The 21,901-nt window shown below is 39.2% G+C and overlaps 1 protein-coding gene across 1 annotated transcript in view; it reads right to left on the bottom strand.

Annotated features, from left to right (window-relative positions):
- uggt1 (UDP-glucose glycoprotein glucosyltransferase 1) overlaps positions 1-21,119 on the bottom strand; it is a 30,038-nt gene extending 8,919 nt beyond the window's left edge. The window contains exons 1-27 of the mRNA XM_022750502.1: positions 21,084-21,119; positions 18,504-18,642; positions 18,048-18,127; positions 17,574-17,704; positions 17,354-17,466; positions 17,098-17,272; positions 15,641-15,737; positions 15,455-15,533; positions 15,078-15,178; positions 11,456-11,555; positions 11,285-11,345; positions 9,147-9,238; positions 7,593-7,743; positions 6,910-7,029; positions 6,722-6,807; positions 6,228-6,363; positions 5,934-6,065; positions 5,025-5,189; positions 3,926-4,046; positions 3,259-3,357; positions 2,386-2,480; positions 1,786-1,992; positions 1,483-1,614; positions 1,199-1,329; positions 985-1,080; positions 541-643; positions 332-411 (exon numbers count right to left, since the gene is read on the bottom strand). Of these exons, the coding sequence (XP_022606223.1) occupies positions 332-411; positions 541-643; positions 985-1,080; positions 1,199-1,329; positions 1,483-1,614; positions 1,786-1,992; positions 2,386-2,480; positions 3,259-3,357; positions 3,926-4,046; positions 5,025-5,189; positions 5,934-6,065; positions 6,228-6,363; positions 6,722-6,807; positions 6,910-7,029; positions 7,593-7,743; positions 9,147-9,238; positions 11,285-11,345; positions 11,456-11,555; positions 15,078-15,178; positions 15,455-15,533; positions 15,641-15,737; positions 17,098-17,272; positions 17,354-17,466; positions 17,574-17,704; positions 18,048-18,127; positions 18,504-18,642; positions 21,084-21,114 (3,053 nt within the window). The 5' untranslated portion in view covers positions 21,115-21,119. The remainder of the gene's footprint in view (positions 1-331; positions 412-540; positions 644-984; positions 1,081-1,198; positions 1,330-1,482; positions 1,615-1,785; positions 1,993-2,385; positions 2,481-3,258; positions 3,358-3,925; positions 4,047-5,024; positions 5,190-5,933; positions 6,066-6,227; positions 6,364-6,721; positions 6,808-6,909; positions 7,030-7,592; positions 7,744-9,146; positions 9,239-11,284; positions 11,346-11,455; positions 11,556-15,077; positions 15,179-15,454; positions 15,534-15,640; positions 15,738-17,097; positions 17,273-17,353; positions 17,467-17,573; positions 17,705-18,047; positions 18,128-18,503; positions 18,643-21,083) is intronic.
- Positions 21,120-21,901: the final 782 nt, after the last annotated feature.

The raw sequence follows: 21,901 nt of genomic DNA, 5'->3' as shown, positions 1-21,901 counted from the left end.
AAATAAATACTGATATATTTCTGGATTTTCCAAAAAGAAACTAATGAGCCTTAAACTTCTAATGATGCTCATAGAGCAGTTGGACCATATTGTAATTGAAGTTCTGACACTGAAAAAGATCAAAGTGACAACAGAGTTATACCGAATTATGATATTTTAAGGATTCAGCTTTCATTTAAAATTAAAAAAAGGAATTCACTGGCTTAATGACCAACTTGAAATGAGCAGAAAAACACAGGTAAAAAGGCATAATGGTGGGTAGGCATTACTGGTGTAATTAGGATGTGTGGTTTGAGTCTTTACTCTGCACAGAAACAGTTTGTGTCCTCACCTCTTCAGAGGCATTTCTGACAGCTTGGATTGGCAGTTCATGAAAACCCGCAAGTTGACGTTTACCAGCTGCTTCAGAACCTGATGATGAGGAGGGGAGGAGTTGGCAAGAAAGACAGGTTAGAAATAAGATGTGGACAAAGGTCAAACAAATCAGATGGACCAAGAGACAGAAAAAAGAATGGATAATCCAGACGACAGTCACCATACCAGTAGCAGAGGAGCGAGTTTCTGTGCGTCCCTGGTTACTGGATCCACTACGGCGACAACATCAAAGTACACATTTCCCTCCTTAGGACGGATCTTCACAGCACTGCCAAAAGTCAGCAAATCAATGATCATGTCTAGTAAACAGTGTTTTTAAGTTTTTCTTTCTGCTGACGTATTAATACATACTAATACTTTAACAATCCATTTTGTTTTTCCTATCAATTTTAATGTAAAAATGGCACACAAGCCATTTATATTTCTCTAAGAAAGTCTTATTCAAAATATTGGACTGACATTTTTTTAAAGCATTAAAAAATAATGTGACATGCTGCAAAATCACCCTGGAGGAAAACTAACTTTTAAACATTCACTGCTCATCCTCTCCCGGGAAATAAAAGTGACCTGCGGGTCTGAATTGTGTGCAAATATTCCTATTCCAACTACCTGTAGCGGTCGTCAGCAAAGTCATATTCTACCCGGGCTTCTCCTTTGGGCTGAGAGGAGAGCAAAGCATCCACCTTCATCACAAGGTCGCTGGCCCTGAGAGAAAGACACCCCGCGTTAACTCACAAAACTCAACACAATCTGAAAATATTACTTTGTGGGTTTCCTGAAGGAGCATGGGAGGATTTAAGCTTGTGAAAATGAAATAAAATACCTGTCCTCCTCAATTCCAAACTGCTGGACTTTGCTTTTGATTCGTTCTCCAGACGTCTTCAGGATAATGCTCTCCAAAAGCAGAAAGTCATCCTGGTTAAACACCTCCTCCTCCTCCAGTGGCCCTATGATCTGAAAATAAGAAACAAAAGTATTGATTGAAAAGCTACAGTAATTGTAGGAAAATGCACACATTTACACACATACATATTTCTTCATGATGTCCTTATATCTTAGTTCAGGTTTAAAGTTCTGTCAATGATAGGAAACAAGATTGTGACTCACTCTTCCGTTGCTGATAACTGCTCTCTGTCCTCTCTTCAGTTTGAGCACGTCTCGGCAGTACGCAGCGTGGGAGAGCAGGAAATCAAATTTTGGACCATCATATGCTTCCTTGAACAATGACACATCCATACCCTGAAGGAAAAATAGATAACTTGTAGGCAGTCGATAAAAGGGGAAATTAAGAGTAAAAATACACACTCACAAGGCTTAACAAGGGCAGAGAGTTCGAACAATAACAACAGAAGGAAGGATAACAATTTTGCATCGTGATCTTGTACAGAAAAGTTGTCCATCTCCCCTCACCCCGACAGCGAACTCTCGGATGTCAATGCCCTTCTGCAGGGCTGTGGCGGTCTCTTCTTTAGCCATTTTAGTGATGAAGTTCTTGGCATTGTTGGCAGATTGCGTCTGCATGGCAACCCAGATCGCTCGTGCAACATGGCTTGTCTCAGCAGACGGACCGGCTGATGGGTTGTTGATCATCCCCAGTCGGACATTGTTGCTGGTTTTCTATTGTAGAGCAAGTGAGAGGAAAAATGACACAGCTGAAGTTACCAAATTCATTTCTGGTGAAAAGAAAAATGACTGAACCTGTGCTTAATCTTTAAAGAACCTAATGACATATAAGCGTTCTACATTTCCTACTGTACACCTAGTCTTCTTAAGGTAACAGCTATATAGGTGCTGGTAGGAAGATTTTGTTGCCTTTGGACAGAGCCAGGTTAGCCGTTTCCCCCCTGTTTTCATTATTTATGCTAAGCTAATCTAGCGGGCTGTTGGCTGTAGCTTCATATTAAACACACAGATATGAGCATGGTATCGATCTTCTCATCAAAAGCATATTTCACACAATGCCGGACTATTACTTAAAGTGATCTTTTGGTTTTTAAATACAATTTGTACCATGTGTCTGATGGCATCATAAAGTAGCTGTCGTCCGGAGGGCTTGTCAAAGTCTCCGACCACCCAGAAGGTCACGGGACGGATGTAGCCATCATCTGACAATGACAGAAGAAAGGCAGGTGGTCACGATAATGATGCTACACAGTTCAACTTGAGGGCAAAGGAGATGAGCTGGATTTGTGAAGAGTTTGGTAAATCAGACACAAATGTACATGGGTAGCGTACAGGGCTGCAAGACACAAACATACTATAAAAAATTAACTATGTTCTTGTTCTTCTCTACTTCAAATCTTCAAACTTTCGTCACTTCCAAACATCAAATCATTTCAGCATTACATTCTCCATGCAGCTACAAGTGATGCATAATGAACTGTCATGCTCTCCTTCAGAAAGATGAAAGAAATGATGTTAGAACTTAATAAGCACTTACATGAACAATTTTTTTTTAGTACTTATACTTCAGACCCTAATACACAATCATCACATGCATAAATTAGTCATTTATGTCCTCTGAGAAATGCAACACAGATGGAGTGGTGGTGGTGGTGGTGGTGGTGGATTCACAAACACATTTGAACACTGCCAGCAATGTTGTTCACAGAAAACAGAAAAAAAGAGCAAGTGAGGAGGAGAGGGAATAACATGGAGGAAAGGGGTGATTACCATGCCTGTTGGTGGTGGTCATCCCTGATGCAGGGACATTTTTAAAACACATGAATAAGAGGAGGAGGAGAGGACAGAAGGAGAATACATGAAGAGAGTTTAGGCTTGAAGATCAAATTATCTTCACGGGAAACAACAAACATCCTCTTTCATTCAGTGTTTGTATTTATGTGACCAGTTATCACATGAGACTCTCCTGCATACTCTTACCTTTCTTAGTCATGTAGTTCATGCTGTTGGCCACAGCAGTGCTCTTCTCTTTGGTGTCCAGAGTTGAGAAGCGAGCATAATCATCCACAAAGTAGTTATCTGTAAGGAGGAAAAAAAAAAAGAGGAATGAAGATAATATCTTTTTACACTGCAGAGTGTATACATGTAAATGTTTACTAGGTGTGCAATGTTAAGCTACTATCCGTATCTGCTTATGACACAAAAATGTCTTTATTCAAATGTATAGTGTACATTGGCAGGGCATTCACACAGTGAAAATTAAGTTGGTCTGAAGTGTTTGAGGGTAAAAACATAAGATAATGCCAAAAATCTGAAAAGCTCTGCAGCCATTTTCCATTCACTTTTGAGAGAGTCCCCAACTTCAGCTTGTCACTTTCTAGCCTGCTGTCAAGTCTTCAAGGTGCCAGGCTTCAGTGTCGGATCATTATGTAAAAATAACTCTTGTGCAACATCAGTCAAGCGTTATCCTGCACTGCACCACTATTCTTGTGAAAAAAAATAGAGCTTTTTGAGGACAAACCTCACTTAATGTCTAAAAAATTAATACTGCAGCAAAATTTCAGATACTAACTTTAGATATCATGGACTGTTAGTGTGTTTTCAGATAATGTCTTCATATTCCTTTACATCCCTACTGTGTACTCACTGGTATCGGACAGGTCCAGGTATGTTCTGCTTGTGGACAGCACTCTAGGGTTGATGCGAGGAACAACGTTGGCCTGGTTCATGATGAAGTCCACGACATCGTGATCTGTGGCCAGTTCACCCTGCGAGATGCATGAACAAAGATTCAGGATGTAAAAGGACAAAATTGACAGAGGACATTCTTCACTGTTACTGCAGACCCGACAGTGATGCAGGAGGTCCTTGTCTGCCTTCCTTTCATCCCCACAGTTAAGAAAGCCCTCTCGAGGTTTAATCGCTTTTCTGCTGCGGTTACTGATGCTTGTGTATCGACTGAAAAGTTTTCCTCCAACAAGTTTGGATTAAACATTAAAAAGGATAAAACAAGAGTGATGACTAACACCCTGTTCAGCACTAACACTGGCATAGCAACCAAATTAAACACTGCCTACTACGCTTAATGCCTTCGAAAACCTTTGAAAGAACCAATTCAAAGAGCTGGCTTGTCTGCGAGTTGGAATGACATTAAAACAGGAGAGAATGACAGATGGCACGCTCACAAAGATCCTGCCTAAAAGACAATTTATTTTATTTATCACAACAGTCCTTGACAACCCTAGAGCGCTTCTGCTCGTTTCCTTTCAATTTTTAGTTTTCTTTAAATTGAACTCTATTTTGTAGTAGACTAAGCAAATTACAAAACAAAACACCACAAATGAATACCCTGACTGGTATTACCAGTGTCTGCAAAGTCACAAATTTACTATCAGTGAATACGTAACCTGTTCTAGTCTTATTTGATGAGATTAAACTAATTTCTGTTGTTAAATTGTGCACATTCAGAATATATCTACATATAAGCACATAAAGAATATCAATAAAGAACTAAATGCATTACAGCATGTATGCAAAGTAAATTAAACTCTCTTCAAACATGCACATCTGTCTGCACAGAGTGATGTTTTGATTTTGACTCATCTGCAGTGAGAAATGATTTTGCTTTGAAGATGAATAGAAAGAAACAGTCTCAGCCATCAAATACAAGCCTCACTGAAAACAAAATCTCACTTAAGCTCACTGTCTCACAGTGACTGTAAATCAAAGTGTGTGTGTTGACTGACCAGGTAGACGGCTCTCTGGTAGAAGGAGGTGGTCTCCAGGATCTTTTGCATGGTGATGGTCTCCAGTTCGTCCGGGTCCAGCTGCTCACGCTGGTACGGTATGCCGTTGTACATGACCACAGGCAAGGGGCCCACTCCTGTCTGCTCATAGTACGCCCGGCCGTCCTAGTAGATGAGACATAAAGAGGTATTACTTCAATTTGCATGAGTCTCAAAAATACAGCTGAGCACCTGTGTCTTAGCAGGACCTAGAGAAGCTAATCCAGGCTTATGTAGGTTTGACATTTCTAACAGTGTCAGGTAAACCCCAAAAGACTCAAGGCAACTGCATCTTGTCTAAAACGAATCTGCCAGAGTTCAAACAAAATCAAAAAATGAGCACGTAACACCTGCTCTCAAGTCTCTGCTTTGGCTCAAAGAATTGATTTTAAAATCCTATTTCATGTCTACAAATACTCACTTCTGATATGTTTTCACCATATGAATCTTCAAACACACTGAAATGAGTCTGCTGACAGTTTATAGGATCAGTATATAAGAAGCTGCATTTTTCTTTGAAACTACACATATTTGGAATAAACATCTATAATCTTAAACACTGTACGACATTGCCCATGTTTCAATCCAAAACATACTTGGTCACTGTTGCCTATAATTTAGCTTTTGTCTCCAATCCTAATTATACTATTCATTGCTCTCATTTTAAAGGGATAAAATACATGTATTCCCTTTCTTGCTGAGAGTTAGCTGCCTATGTGTGTGTGAGACATTTCCCTCATAAAAATCAAGAATTTTTATCACAGTATAAAAAATTACTTATGAAAAGGTAATGGTGTTGGCTTTGACTGATAATACCCACAAAACAATGGAAGCATCCAGCACAGCGACGCCACATTCAACCCTGCTCACCTTCCTGTTGCTGTCATAGCTGGAGTCTGCTCCCAGGACGCTGCTGACCTCCACGTAGGGGAACCTCTTCTCCAGCACCTTCACCACATCCCCAACACTTAGCTGTCCACCAATGGGCACCCGGTTAAACATCTGAAAGGAAAGAAGGAGATGGGAGGGGAAGGACAAAATTGTTTAAGAGAAACACAACCGGTCTACACAGGTATTTTATTTGACAACAATCAAGACTATCTACGCTTGCAATGCTCTTCTCATTAAGTTCTTCATTACAGTGATGGTAAAAGGTCGACTCACCGAGATGACAGCTTCAAAAGCGCTCTGACTGTCCACTTCATCACTGATGTAGTTGTAGGCACGGACCAGGGCCACACCCGCATCCTGCATACCATCTACGTCATCTTCAACTGACACCACAAACACTAACCCGATCCTAAAACCCGAGCAGAGAGCAAATAAGTTTCCAAACCAAACTCTGATTTGTATATTGGACAGCTAAAATGCAGGGTGTGTGGTGTCTGCTTCATCAGTATTCAAACAAACTGACCATCCTAAGATACCACATGCAGGGAGGTATCAAAGGTCTCCCAAAGCTGCCTGACAAAACTCCTAAATTAAAATGGATTTTAACTACATATCCCAAAAGACTCCAGCTTCTATTTGATTTTCCTTGTTTTTGCAGGAACTAGTGGAGCAATAAAAGCTATTATTTTGTGTTTTAAGTGATATATTCATTAGAAAAAAAAAACAGATTTACACTCCACCACTTCCCTGATGACACAAACACCAACCTGAGTGGGATGTTGTTAGCATAAAACATCTCTGCAACACTCAGCAGCTCAGCAGCATTCTCCTGAGTTGGGTCCAGAATGATCACCTGCAACGCACACAAACACAAAAAACAGGCGCTGGTATTTTCTCACAAGGATTAAGACCCATTTTGATTCATAAGGCATTCATTGCTCAGGCATGGGCATACCAGATTGTGAAAGTTCTTGCGGATCTGTCTGATGACTCCGGGGAAGGTTGGTCTGAGCAGTTCCTGCACGTTGTAGGGCCACGAGCTGTACCTGTGGTCTGTCTCCAGGTTGTTGATCCACTAAAAAAAAACAAACAAAAGGGAATTCAAATGGAAATGGCAGCCTGAGCCCAACAGCAGATCAGTGACAACAAGAAATCACATTTGACTGCTTCTGCCTGGAAAACTAAGGCCACAGGTTACAATTACTTTCATCGTCTTTTAGTGATTCTGTAACTTTTTTTTTTTTATAGCGTTCAAGGCCTCAAATTCCCATCTTCATAAATTGCTTGTTCTGTTCAACTGACAACCGGAGTCCTGACAATGCCCAAATTACAGTCCAGGGAATATTTGTCATATTTACTTTATGAAAATAGTTTGGTCTAATTTTTTGTTGACTGACAAATCAAATAAACCACACTACAGAAAAATGCTATAACATAAGCTGATATTTATAAGAGCCTTTAAGAGTTTTTGCGAGTTTGCAAACACAGTCTCCTACAGCTTCATCCCTGATCAGATTTGTACTGTTGTTATTAAAACTTTTCCTTCTTAAGCTTAATTGTTCAAGGACATTTTGGGCATTTTTCCCATTAACTTTCCTCATCTGTTGGGAGAAGATTTAGTTGTGGGTGATTTCTTACACTGATGGCGGGATTGCGGATGTCGACGGCGTAGTCTGAGTCAGATGGCTGGACGTTGAGCTTCAGGATGTCATGGATGTAGGGCGTCTCGATGAGGAGGGACCGCAGACCCTCCATCACCCTCGCCTCACTGCGCAGCACCTCAAAAACACTGCAGGTAAGAAGGGACAGAGGTAAGTCAGTGTTCAGTCATCTACAGTAGGTGTGTGTAGGTGTGAGTAAGCGCATTAAACTACCAATATGACTGTTACAATATGATTATGAGACAGATTATTTTCATTTATCAGAAAAAAAAAAAAATCTAGTTCAGAGCTTCTTTTGATTCTTAAGGAAACAGGTAGAAATCTGATGTAAATAAAAATCTGGTCAGATTTTTTAGAAATACCATACGCTCTGTCGGTGAAACAATTAACCAAATAAAACATTAGTGATTCAATGGAAAAATAATCAGCAACTGTAATTTTTCAAGCAAAACTGCCAAATATTGTCTGGATTCAGCTTCTCAAATGTGAGTTTTGCCGCTTTTCTTTGTTGTATGTGAGAGTAAATAGAATATCTTCAGGTTTTGTATTGTTGCTCAGACAATGAAGGAAATTGAAGACATCGCTCTAGGCTAGAGAAAACCACAATTTTTTCCACAATTATTTAACATTTTATAGACTAAATGATTAATCAAGAAAATAATCTGCAGACTAATCGATGAGGAAATAACTGTTTGTAGCAGCCCTACATTTCAATAATTTAACCAACTAAAAAAGCCAAACACTCCCCAGTTGTGGCTTCTTAGATTTGCTGCTTTTGTGTCTTCATATCATTTGGAATTGAACATCCTGTTTGTCAATCATCACCTTAGGCTCTCAGAACATAACTGCATAATTATTATTGTATTCTTATTATTATTGTAATTTTCTGGTACATATTCTTCCAACTTTTCTGAGCCAGGCAGTTTGCAAGACGATCTTATTTACTGTAGACTACTGTACGGTCAGGGTCTTCCCGACTGACTTTTGCATGTCACATCCTGGTAACAGTTGTTTGAAACTGAAAAATTCTGATTAAGTTTTGGTAAAAATCAGTAAAAACCCAAAAGGATGAATCTTGTCTATACCTAATATTTAATTATGGAGTATCAATTGGTTAGTCAGCGTGTAAACATGTGTTTTATGTTAGAATGTATGTCAAACTGGGTGAAATGTTTGATCAGTAAAAAAAAATGTGAAAAATATCAATCACAACTCCTAAGAGCCCAAAATCTAATTTTGTCCAATTCAATATAATGGTAGGCAGCAAATTCACTGGAACATCAATTATTTGACATTCTTGCTTGAAACTGGTTTAAGCATTTAATCAATTATTAAAATGGTTGCAGATTCATTTTCTAATGTTACTAATCATTGCAGCTCTGGACTTAATATAAAAGTTTGATTATGTTGGTTGCAAAAGATTGATGCAATGCATTTCTGTGCTGGAAATAGAACAAAAATGTGAGACGGCTTAGTAGCTGAAGGATAATATACTGTGTATGCATGTATGGCTTTGATTGCATGTGTGTACCTGAAGATGTCTTGTGTGTCCAGATCTATGTGAAGCCCATTAATGAACAGGGCTGAGTCCCCAGGCTGCAGGCCCAGAGTCCCTTTGAAAAACTACAGAGAGAGTGAAACATCAACATGACTAAATATCCTGTTCACATCAAACCCTAAAACTCCCCATTCAACTGAGCTGAGCAGATCACCACACTGTGCAGCACGTAACGCCAAAGCTGGCCATGGCGTAGTCAATTATATTGTAAAACTAGAGGCAACAGTCAGCAAAAAGCCATAACGAGGCACGTCGACAGCTCCAAACAAGCACTGACAGCTCTGTTTAAAGTCAGTCTGTTTAGAGCAATCAAACCCCACACTAAACAAATCTAATTATTAGAGAAAGGGTGTGTGAATGTGTGTATGTGTGTGTGTGTGCATGGCTGCGAGAAGCTGTGTGTGTTTGTGTGTCTGCACAGGCAAAAGGAAAGCTCAAAGTCGTTCTGGCGCAGTCAAATCTCATTACAGAAAGACAAAGACATCAGATTAATCATACTCCAGACACTGCAATTACAACAAGACATGATTAACACAAATATTGTTCATCCCACTTAAACTGTGTCTGTGTGTATGTGTGTGTGAGTGTGTGTGTGAGAGAGAGAGAGAGAGAGAGAGAGATACAGAGAGAGGGAGAGCGAGACAGAGAGAGAGAGAGAAATGTCTGTGTGCAAGTGCATGTGTCCAAACTACTTCAATCAATAATCCTTCCTCGCTGCAGGACTCAGTGCGCCTGCCGAATGAATCACCGATTCAGTAATTAGGACGTTTGCTGCTCACCCCCACCACCCACCCAAACTCCTGTCTGCACACCAAGATAATGTGAGCACAGCTTGAGGAGGAAGAGAGAGGGAGGGGGGACAGGAGGGAGGGAGGGATGGGGAGTGAAAAAACATTTGACAAGAAAAAGGGGTGATTACCTATTCCATTAGCAGGGCAAAGCCAAACACATTGTCAGGAACTGAATGCTTTTCAAGTCAGATGTTGTTTACAATTTATCACATAATAAAAGGTGAGAGGAACAAAATAAAAACAGGAAGGGCAGTTTTCATTTTGAGATATTTCCCAACAGATGAAGGCTAAGCGGCTGAGGGACTGTGTTCGTGGCTGTATGCAATAATGCTATCTGTTTTTCTTTATTTTTCTCCTTTATTGGATTAGACTGGTAAACAGCTAAACCTAAATCATCCCTGACCACTCAAGAATACAGTCAGCAGGAAGGTAAGAATACTGGCATGCTGGAGAACCAAGCGACAGGGGAATTAGAGGATGAAGAGGTCAAGCAGCTGTCATGAGCGGGAAATCTGTGCTTTTTAGAGACCAATATTGATATTTATGTATAAAGTATAGTTTTCTAAACATAACATAACATACAAAACATTTAGCACAGCAATTAAAAAAAAAAAAAAAAAAGTATGTAAATGTAAATGTGTATTGATCATGAATCACAGACAAGCATGAACTCCAACTTCTTTCTGCCTATCTTCCAACATGTCATATGACAACAAGGTGATTAGATTTTAAAGGATAAGCCTGGCAAATCCCATTAGCAAGGATAAAACCAATCATGTATTGATCCTACTAATAAGTATTGTCTGTGAAGCCACACTCTGATGTAGCTCACATGGCTCAGTGCCTTTAAGCTTCATTCACACATAAATAATGATTAATAATGATAAATGTGCCACACCATTGCACTGGGTGACATCACCATCAACATGGGCAGTTGTTTATTTGGAGTCACATACACAATGTCACTATGCTGCAAATACTAGAATACTAAATTCATAGCCTATAATAGTTCCCTACAAATGCAGTACTTCCTCCAGTTTAAGCGATGCTTAATAAAAACTACAGAGCCCTGCTACTTCAGGACATTATTTAGCCTTTTCTTTTAATTAAACAATATATCTGTGGCCCATTATTAAAGATTTACATCTTCAGTAAAAAATGAATGGGCTTGGGGCTGAGGGCCACTGACGGAGTAGGGAGGTTGGATATTCAGGAAAACACAGGATAAGGTCTGCCTTGGTGTTTTAGGGGAAAAAAAGAGTGAAAGAAGATAAAGAGAATTGATAAATGAAAGTGATGAGTGGGCAAACAAACACGTACCTTCTGATTCTCTCCGATCTCTTTACGGATCTCAGAGTTGACCACTGTTTTAGTGATGGACCTGCGAGGGGAGAAGAGCAGAGTGAACTGTAAAACTGCAGACTAGTCAATATCTGCATAAACCCAAACCTGTTACAGTAGCTACTTTTTATTTGTGTGTTTATTCTTTACCTGGCTTTGGTGGGGAAGTTCTGACTGAGGTCTTTCATAACATTGAGGGCATCAACAGCGGGAGCAGCAAGAATGCGAGCTGCTGTCTGGAAACTCAGATCTATAAAAGAAATCGTGGGAGGATGGGGAGGTAGGCAAAGAGGGCAAAAAAATATGGGAAAGAGATGAGTGGACAAAAGCAGAGAGGAAACACACAAGAGGGTACAGAGAAAGAGAACACGAAGAGAGAAAGTTTCAACAAAATAAAAGCAGTGTGAGCATTTCTCAGTCTGTACTGTGAATAAACTCACAATGAATACATCTTTAAAGGCTTGTGCTTCTGAAGATTGAAGTTTAAAAGAAATAGGGAACAGGTCAGGTTGACAACCAGATCAGGTTCTTGAACAACCAAATATTACTGTAAATTATCCTGAACTCAACAACTTTCATTTAGTCTATAGCCATGCTACCAGCTATGTGAGGCTGTAACGCATCAGCATGTTAGCATTGCACACAATGACAATATTAAAATGCTGATGTTATGGAGATATAATGTTTATCATGTTCTCCATCTTCCATCATATTAACATTTGCCAGTTAGCACTAACCACAAAGTACGGCTAATGGGAATATCACAAATTTTTTGGTCATAAACGTAAAGACGCTACATGTAAGTTTTTACTGCCGCCAAATGTGGTTTCTTGACGGGACTGGGTGGTGGTGGTGATGATAGTCACTTAACAAGAGCTTCAGCCATCATTGCGTTTACAAGACAATAGGTTAAAATACTTCCTCTGAGCAAATCTACTTCCTAATCTTTTCACGCTGAACTGAGGGCAGACTGGACGCCACAGCGACTCACTATTGCAAAATGGTATTATGAGACAGGATGGGCCTTTGCTAGCTAGCTTTTAACGTTGTCTATGAAGAGTCAGGGGATCACCAAAGTGATTACAATTCATCTTGTGGGAGGACATGAATGTCTGTATCAAACTTTCATGGCTATCCTTCCAATAGATGTTGAGGAATTTTCATTGAAAATCACAAATGTGAACCTGCCGGAGACACTAGAGGAAAAGTCAGGAGTTCACTGAAGTCCTTAGGATTTGGCCTCTGGGCACCGTGGATATCTGCACATGGCAATTTCACGGCACTCCATCTGACTGTTGTTTAGAAATTTCATTCTGAACCAAAGTGGTGGATCTACAGATTGACATACAGACACTGCCATCCCTAGAGCCATGTTGCTAGCGTGGCTGAAAAAAAGGTCATCTGTAAAGCTAATTAACGTATTAATTAGGAAATAATTTCATGTTAACATGCTTGTCTTCACATCTGAGGCATTAATTAAAACTATCTTACAGCATTAAAGCCTTTAAAGCAGGATTAACAATATAGTCTAGAATATTGTTACATACAACATCGTACATAAGATACTGTATAAGTGAATACAGAGCATTTCTGTGCGAAGAAAGGGAATGTGTAGTGAGGATTATTTCAATGCAGTGAGCATCTCTGTAATGGTGTTGTAGCCTGTGTGATTATTAGCCCCTGGAGGTCTCCCTCTCTTTATAAACAGGCTGAGCTAATGAGCCCCAGCGGGGCAGAAGATAAAGACAGACGCCCACATGACAGTCTGACAGTCGAGCTCAGCCGAATCTCTCATCCCCTCACATCCTTTATTCACCACAATCAAAGCAGCCTCATGCTCGTATCCTGACCACATCAAGTGAAAGAAATAGGGATCTTTGTGTAAGTTTAACAAAAACACATATACACCAGTAATGGCCACACAAACTAGCTCCAGGTATATGTGGGGTAAGAAAAATGGTCAGATTTGAAAAGCACATACAATTAAGTCTGTGATTCATCAGATGATGTAACCCTAATCAATAATGCTTTTATGTTACAGGAGAAAATGCTCTCATATCTCCTTGATGTTATTACTCAGATGCATCAAGGGGACACTGATCGATCGCAGTCATTGATTACAGAACTAGACATATAAATTTTCTGCTGCAGGTTTGATTCACCAATGGAATGATCTCACTGTTAAAAGCAAAAGACACCAATATTAATTTCTTTTTATTTATTTATGATCAATGGATAGGGAAAATAAATCAAGCAAATGAAACAACTGAATCAACATAAATGGGAATACAAAGTCTCCCACTTGAATTAGTTAACTTTCAAAGTATTCAGTGTATCAAGCGTGACGCAGTTTCACAAAAGGGAAATCAAAGCTTAATCCACAATGTAGTTTGGTTTATTTGGTCAGGATCGAGGGAGAAAATGATCAATTCTTGCCTTTTACCCGTGGTCTGATGCTTGTTCACAATTACTTCTAATTAACAAACCTATAGCTATAAACATGGTGTTATACTGACTGACAATCACTGATTCAACAGTTTTAGTGACCATCATCATAAGTGCAACAGTATCGGACCCACAAGGTAAAATCGATTGTGACTGACTGACAGAATATCAGCAGCATTTTACTGCAGTTTATTTATTATTATTTATTCTCTGGTGGTTACAAAGTTCTCACAGAGAAATTATTCACTAAGGAAATTAATACTTGGGACTGCTTCTGCAACAAAAACAGTCATCATGTACTGCAAAATATTAGGAGGGATAGTTACTGTGCGGTCATGTTTCTCTCCTTTTTATAGAGAAACTGCCAAAATAAATAAAGTAGGACAGAAGCTCAACACACTTATGTTTTTAATCTTTAATAAATATGTATGCTACTTGTAAAAATTGCTTTTGAAACTGTTAACAATCAGCAGATGCATTAAAATAATTCTAAAATCACATATCGACTATCATTATATATTGTGGTTTATCTGGACCAAGACACATCTGTTCAAGTGGTCTGGGTCCCGTTGTTTGGTCCACGCCGAGTGTTCGATTGACAGCTTTCACATGAATCTTAGTAAACTGATAATCAAACCAGAGTTCATTTGAACAGAACCAAACTGGTAAGGTGTGAAAGCATGCTGTTACATTTAAAAACCCAAGTGAATCCAAGCTAAATTTTGCCTGAAGAGAATGTTTTTGCTCCTTGTCATTGTTAGTTTGCTAATGAATTAAGCAAGGTATCTGTAAGACATGCTGTGACTCCACATTTCCATGAAATTGTAAGGACAAAAAGGTCTTCAGGTCAAGAGACAATTGATTACATTTTGATGGGGATGAGAAGCTGGGACTTTTGCCTCTGGATAATTATCTTTTGTGAGCTGTTGCTATGAAACTACTGGGCAGAGACCTCAGCTTTAGTCCTGAGGGAATATTTACAGGATCATAAAATCGATCCCCTTAAAATTTAAGTGATAGAAATAATGCCTGCAGGTGTTAACAGTAAGCAGAGGAAGTGTTAAGCTTTGGTGCATGCTCTGAGGGCTTCACAGTTTATTTTTGTTAGTCTGCCATGACCTTGGCTCTGTCTGTTTTACATATTTGTTTTACTATGCTGTCAACAGTCTGTGAAGTAATTTCTAACTGATGTAACACCAACATGCAGAAACAGATACTTTCTGTTTGGCCTGTTTGTATCGAAAATTCCAATCATGTTACAGTAAGAAACATGAGAACTGAAAAAAATGGTGGAAAAAAGAAGAATGAAATTGGGAAGGAGACTCACCTTGCATTTGCCAGACTTTGAGAGGTGCCATTTCATTGGTGCTTTCGACTAAATGTTTCCTCAACTCTTTTAGCTGTTCTTTTAGCTCCGGGTAGAGCGTCCTGTTAAGAAAGATATAGACAGAGAGCGTTTACGTGCTTCTGCTGAATGCTTAAATAGCAAATTTCTAATTAAGTGAGAGTGCACGGATTCAAAGACAGATTAGTTTATTTTCAGGTTAGTTTATCAGCGATAAAAGGTTACAGTCAGTGCTTTGAGGGAAGAAACTGGAGGGGAAAAAAAGAAGGAAAAAATCCTGGCTAGTGAGAGTGTGGTGCAGTTCCTGGAGATAATCCAAGCTTTGAATTTTTATCATGGCCTGACACGGAGCCACTCACTTGAGTTTGCCAAAAAGGAATCCCTGGACCTCGTCCACGGGATCATTCTCTCCGATCACTGTAGCGTTCACCTCCGCCCCTGAAACCACAATCAATTAACTCGTTATTCACATCAGGACTCCCCTGGGGTTACACAATCATGGGCATGTGTGTATTGACAGCGTGTGTTCTTGTGAGTGTGCGCACCTTGGACTTGTGTGTCGTCCTTTGCCTTGTACTCCTGGCTTTTGATGGCCAACTCCACTCCATACCCAGACAGATACACTTTCTTTCCACTTGGATTCTGGAGGCAAAGAGGAAACATAGTTATAAGATGAGAGGAAGAAGTCGCCTGCATCCCTAATATGAGGGCGTCGTATCCTTCGATGTGCCTTGACACAGCACTTGAGGAAGCAGACTAAGTTAGCAGCAAAAAATGTTTTTCCAAGTGGCTTTTATTGTTAACTTTTTTGTATTCATCTTAATCTCCGTTGAAAAAAAATGTATCTAACTTACAATAGAAAAAGCTACAAACACATGTGCATGCTGACTACTCCGACAGCTTTCAAGTACAGACAACCAGCTGCTGCTAGCTACGTGCTGAAGACACTAACTGTCCCCTGATTGGCCCTTGAGCTTTGAAGTAAAACAAAAACTCGTTAAATGTTACAGCCACTCCAGTGCCCAGGACTTCATGCTTAATGGACAGATGGTGGGAATAATTCAGCATAATTGTAGGGGAAAAAAATGATAAATTGGAGAAGCACTTTTCATCCTAGGTGTAAATAGGGAGCCCAATTAAACTGCAAAGTTTTTTTTTTTTTTTTAAGATGAGGATAAGTGAAAAGACAAGTGCTTTTAAATCATCATCTTCCCTCATGTTCACACAGAGATAAATACAGTATATTCCCAACTGGGGGCTGTTCAATACCACTAGATTCTTCTTTTGAGGACAACCGTGTCTCTCTAATGGAGCAAGGAGGAGTTAAGTGCCTTACTCGAGCCTTTATGACAACAGTTTTAGAGCGAGAGAATGGTATGGTAAAAATAAACAAGACAATAAATCATGTATGCATAAAATGTGCATTTGCATGTTGATATATATGTGGATTCAATTAAAACTTTAAGTCCTAGAAATTTAGTTTTTCCACTGGTCATGCCTTATCATGCTAATTTAGGGCAACAAAAAAATGTCATTATTGATTAAACTGCAAATTACTCTCTTGATTGATCAATTACTCTAGTGGTCCGTAAAATATCAGAAAATAAAAAATATCTGTCACAACTTCCTAAACTCGCCCACTGGTCTCAATCGCTTTTGTTTTGTTTGACGAAAAGTCCAAAACTTCCAAATATTGAGTTTATTGTCATGGAGAACTAAAAAAAACTAGCAAATATTCACATTTATGAAACTAGAACTGGTAAACGCTTAAAATATTTTCAAATTATTAATTATCAAAATTGTTGTCAATTAATTTTCTGTCAATCAAATAATCCACTAATAATTTCAACTGCAATCTGCTCCCACATAGAAACAATGCATAAAAGCTTGTGAAATTCTTTAGTTTTCATCCAGATTTGTCACTATGTATTGTGAACTGTATTTGTATTCAACATTCATACACCAAGTTAATCTTGTTTTTGAGAGTGTGTGTAACACCTACAGCAAGGTAATGGCGGAGGACGTAAGTCACCAGCCCTTCGCTGACTTTGGATGATATGACTTGGTGAAGCCTCTGGAAATCTGGTTTTCCAAACTCAGCGTAGAGGATGACTACAGGAGCATCTGGGTTTGATCCTGGGTATTTGTGATCTCCTTTGAACAGGTATGGCTTCGGCCTTAAAGAGAGAGAGAGACATCATAGATCAGTAATTATTTTACTGATTCATGACAATTATGTATGAAGTGTCTTTAATTACCTCTCAGGTGCAGTTTTCAGCAATGCTGCCAAGCTTTCAGCATCACAAGTCTTCTCTCCATGGACGCTGAAAAAAGCTGAGCAGCCAGACGGAGGAGGCTCAGTGGACGCTATCTAAAAATACAAACAGTGGGATCATTCAGAAATACATACAGGAACATGATCTCCTCCTTATGCATGCACAAGGCTTCAAAAACAAATTTAAGTCATCCTCCTGGTACCTGTTGGAAGGAGTGTACTGTTGCAGAGTAGGCTCTCAGGGAGAGGGCGAACTTCAGCATGTTCACCTGGACGGAGCTAAGCAAGGCACTGGCTTTCTTCACTATCAGGTCATAGTAGGCCTGATCTGTGTCTGTGTGAGGACAACAGGCGCACACAGAAGTCATGTATCAATGCTGTGTTATTTCACAAGATTTCTCTGGTTCTGTTTGATTGTTTCAACACTACTTCATCACCTCCGTCACAGGTTTTATGGTTCAACTGTTTTAACACAGGCAGAGACACAAACGAACAGAACAAAAATTTAGTTTGCAGCTCTATTCTATCATGCTATTGCTTGCCTAAGTGTTTGGCCAAAACACTGACACTGCAATTGCTGCCAAGAGGCTTGCACACACATCATAAATTCAGCTGCACACAGCACAGAGACTAAAAGTGAAAAGTGGTCTATAGAGGCTGAAGCAGCTTTACTTTACCATCATGCTCTCCTTCTATGTTTTGATTGGCCTCAACAAAGTCCCAGAATTTCTCCTGGCTCTCCTCTGCCAGGAACTCACTGAGGAAGAAGAAGATGAGGTGGCAGCTTCATAAGATGTGCATGTATGACACAGTGTGTATTGTATTGTACTGTTTGTAAAGTGTTAAAAGTTAAATTTTTTGCTATAGAAAGGTTTTCATTTTGCTCGCCAAAGTCAGAACACGGGGTCAGCTACAGTCAACAGTACAGCATCTGAAGGCTGTAAATATTCAGCATATTTCTCAAGGACACATCAGTGAGACTGAGCCTTAAACTCATTTAGAAGACAGTCTCAGTAATGACCCTTCCTGCCCTCGGGACACTGATTTATCTATTCTCTGCTTCTGAAATTTAATGTCAGACATATAACAGCTTAGTGGCTGCTACTGTACTGTTGAGCAGTGCAGTGTTGTACCTGGCCTCCAGCAGCAGAGGAGTATCAGCCCATTTGGTTGTGAGGGTGGTGGTGACAGCTTTGGAGTCTGCACCCGCAGAAACCGCAGAGAACAGTGACAGCAGCAGGACCGACAGAAGCCACGTCCTCAAGCCCAAGCCTGGGAAAACAGCGGTTGGAGACATTAGGTGGGCGGAAGAGTCAAATGAGATGATGAATCTGCTCAAATCCTGGCTATATATGGCACCAAAAGCATCTTGGCTGACACATGGACATCTAAAATGCAGGCATGATTGTACCCAAAGCACACTGAGGGAACTGAGTCAGGTTGCCACTTATGTAGTGTTATGTGAGCGCAGATCACTGACAATACTGAGAGATCAAGTCTTCAGAATCAAATCATTATGATATGATCATATCATGTTATCATTCTGCACATTTCTGTTGTGCAAATCATTGATTTCAGACGAGTGATAATTAAAAATTAACAAAATTTGTTACTTTCTACAAAAGTGCTTGGAGTCATATAATACACACAGACACATTTAACTGCTTCAAATATCACTGAGATTATTTTCTGCATGATCTTGCTTACATTTGTCATTTGTACATATCAATATATATATATATAGATATCAAAAAATAACCTTATCAACATTGTGGTACTGATTTCAGAAGTACCTCCAAACATGACAAACTTGCCAAACACAGTAGGATACTGTTAGCTTGCTAAACAACTCAAACACAGTTTTGAAGCCTTTAGCCAAGAAAAAGTGCCAAATTGTCTTCTCTTGCTGTACGTCCACCTGAATGCGCATGTTTGTATATTTAGCAGTGGGCTGAGTTTCCACAGATAGAACAAAGTGGGACTCAACATCTGATCACCAGAGATGCTTCTGACATGCCGTATGATGCAAGGTAAGAAGTACAATCTTTCTCAGCTGGATCTACACTGTCTGAAGTCTGGTTTTCTAACCGTCTCTGACCCTGACTTTATGACTCTGGCTGTATGTTTGATGTTGCTATTATGCTAAAGAATTAATTTGGGACCAATCAGACGCCTCCTAATGGTATTACGTGATGGATATGTATCTAAATATCTAGTGTCTAAAACTTTTGCACAGTGCATTATGCTGTGTTTGTCTGTGCATTGACTAATTAATTGAACACTTTCTCAAAATTTCCCTAGTTTGAACAAAATTAAACAGGGCTTTCCAGGAACATTTCTGTGATAGTGACAGTTATATACAGTATGAAATTATAGGAAAGTACAGGATCTGTAAAGTAAACTGCAAATTTACAACATTTAAGTATGATATCAGTGAATGTGGGCCTTAATTAATTCCATGATGTTGAGTACATGTCTTGTAGAGTTGTTTTTTCAAATCCCAATTTCCTATAGCCTTAAGATAGTCAAAACATATAGTAACATAGTCAAAAATCCAACCTGCATTTTAACCAACAGTCCAAAACCCAAAGGTATTCACTTTACAATAATATAAAAAGCAGAGAAGAAAAAATCATGATAACAGAGAAGATGGAGCCCATGATTTTTGGCATTTTTCAGAAAAAAAGGAAAACTCTTAATCAATCATCAAAATAATTGCCTAGTAATTCTCCATCTATCATCTAATCAATTGTTTCTGCTCAATTTAAGACATTGATAATTTAAGTTTATATTGTGCTCATATGGTGCATATACAACAGTCCTGCAATAAATATTGTGTCATACAAATAAGTGTGTCTGTTGTTTAGCCTACCCTTAATGATTTGAATGAGAGTGGACAAAACAAAAGGAACAACTGTCAAAATAACGCAATGCAGTTCAACATCACCACAGACTACATCCTCCAAAATCACCATGGAGTAAACAAACAAACTGAGCATTATAACCTTCATGAATGAAGGATTTATTGCAGGACTGTAGACTGCATTAGCTTAATATAGTTGATGGAAATTTCGAGGTAACAGGGTCATACAACGAGAGAGAGAATGGGAGGGACTCAAGAGGCAATTTCTGCCCTAGGTTTCAAATAACAAATAATCATGAGTCTAGACAAAGTCCGTATCTTGTTATGGGATATAAAGTGCAGAAAGGCTGGAATGATGAAGAGGAAGAGGCCTTAGTCACGACATCATGGCCTTACAGATAGGTTAGTGTATTTTACAACAGAATATAAACAAACAGCTCGATAGTCTCTGTCCAATGAGAAGCTTCAGCGTGTCTCCTCAGTCTGGACATCCGGACTGTTTGACTGACAATCCTCAGAGCGCTAACCATGAGCTAAAGGCTAACTTTATCACATGCTAAGGTTTTAATGGTCTAAAAGGCTTTAATGTCCGTCACATTCACACAAAGAGCTCTTCAAGAGTTTGCAAACTCAAGGCCGCTAAAAATGAAAAATGATGTTAGCTAGAAAAGCCGCAGCTAACTAGCTAGCTAACTCTTCCTACACAAACGGAAAACTGCCTGGCTTTACTTGCTTCGGTTTAATCGCAGCCAGCTAATTACGAAGCCTCTAAAAGAAATGCTATGATAACATGTACTGAGTACAGTTGTTTGTAGCTTCATCCCTGAAAAAATGAATGATTTATTCTCACCGAAGCCGGCTCCGTAGCTTCCTGCATCCATGTTCCGCTGGGAGTGGGTGGGACCTGTCAGCCGGATGAGGTAACCACAAATGCCGCCTGTTCGAAATGTTTGAAAGTCTCCGAGCATTAAAACTATTTAACAAAACTGAAACGTGACTTGAACAGAAAACAGCACATTGCACAGAGAAATAATTAAAATTTGAAGTGTAGAGAAAGTGAGCCTAATATAGCAATTAACTTTACTGCCTCACCCCTGTCCCCCAAACTAAAAAAACATAATTACATGTCATTTTCTTCTTACTCAATTAAAATTTTCACTTTCATATATATATATATATATATATTTTTTATAGATACTGATATTGGCACAGAGTATTTAGAGAAAAGGAACGTGCTTGCTGCCAATATTTAGCTTGTATTTTGTTCTTGAAATAAGATTTAACACAAAAGTGGTTGGACTGTGTAATAAACTTATTATAACGAATGCAAATCATGAAATTGTGACATCTCAGCTAAACAAATTCATTAGTCTTACTCTATATTAAGATATAGTTGTGTGTGAATAGGTAGAAACAGGTCATCCATGTCATTTCTTGCTCCACTTACAGGGGGTAAAGCACAGCGCTTGTTACTGTATAGGGGAGTTATACATTTACTTGCACATTTACTCATTTGGCAAACACTTTTATCTAAAGCCACTTACAAGTGAGGGACAGGTAAGACAAGTAGGAGACCTTGGTGTAGATACTAAGTACTACATCTATTCAATATATATCTAATATAAATTTATGTTTAGCAGTGGTTATATGTATCAGTTAAATAAAAAA

The sequence above is a fragment of the Seriola dumerili genome, unplaced genomic scaffold (genome assembly GCF_002260705.1).
Source record: "Seriola dumerili isolate Sdu_G_001 unplaced genomic scaffold, Sdu_1.0 BDQW01000149.1, whole genome shotgun sequence".
Taxonomy (NCBI): domain Eukaryota; kingdom Metazoa; phylum Chordata; class Actinopteri; order Carangiformes; family Carangidae; genus Seriola; species Seriola dumerili.
Note: the sequence above shows the minus strand (reverse complement) of the source record. Positions and strands in the feature narration are given on the sequence as shown.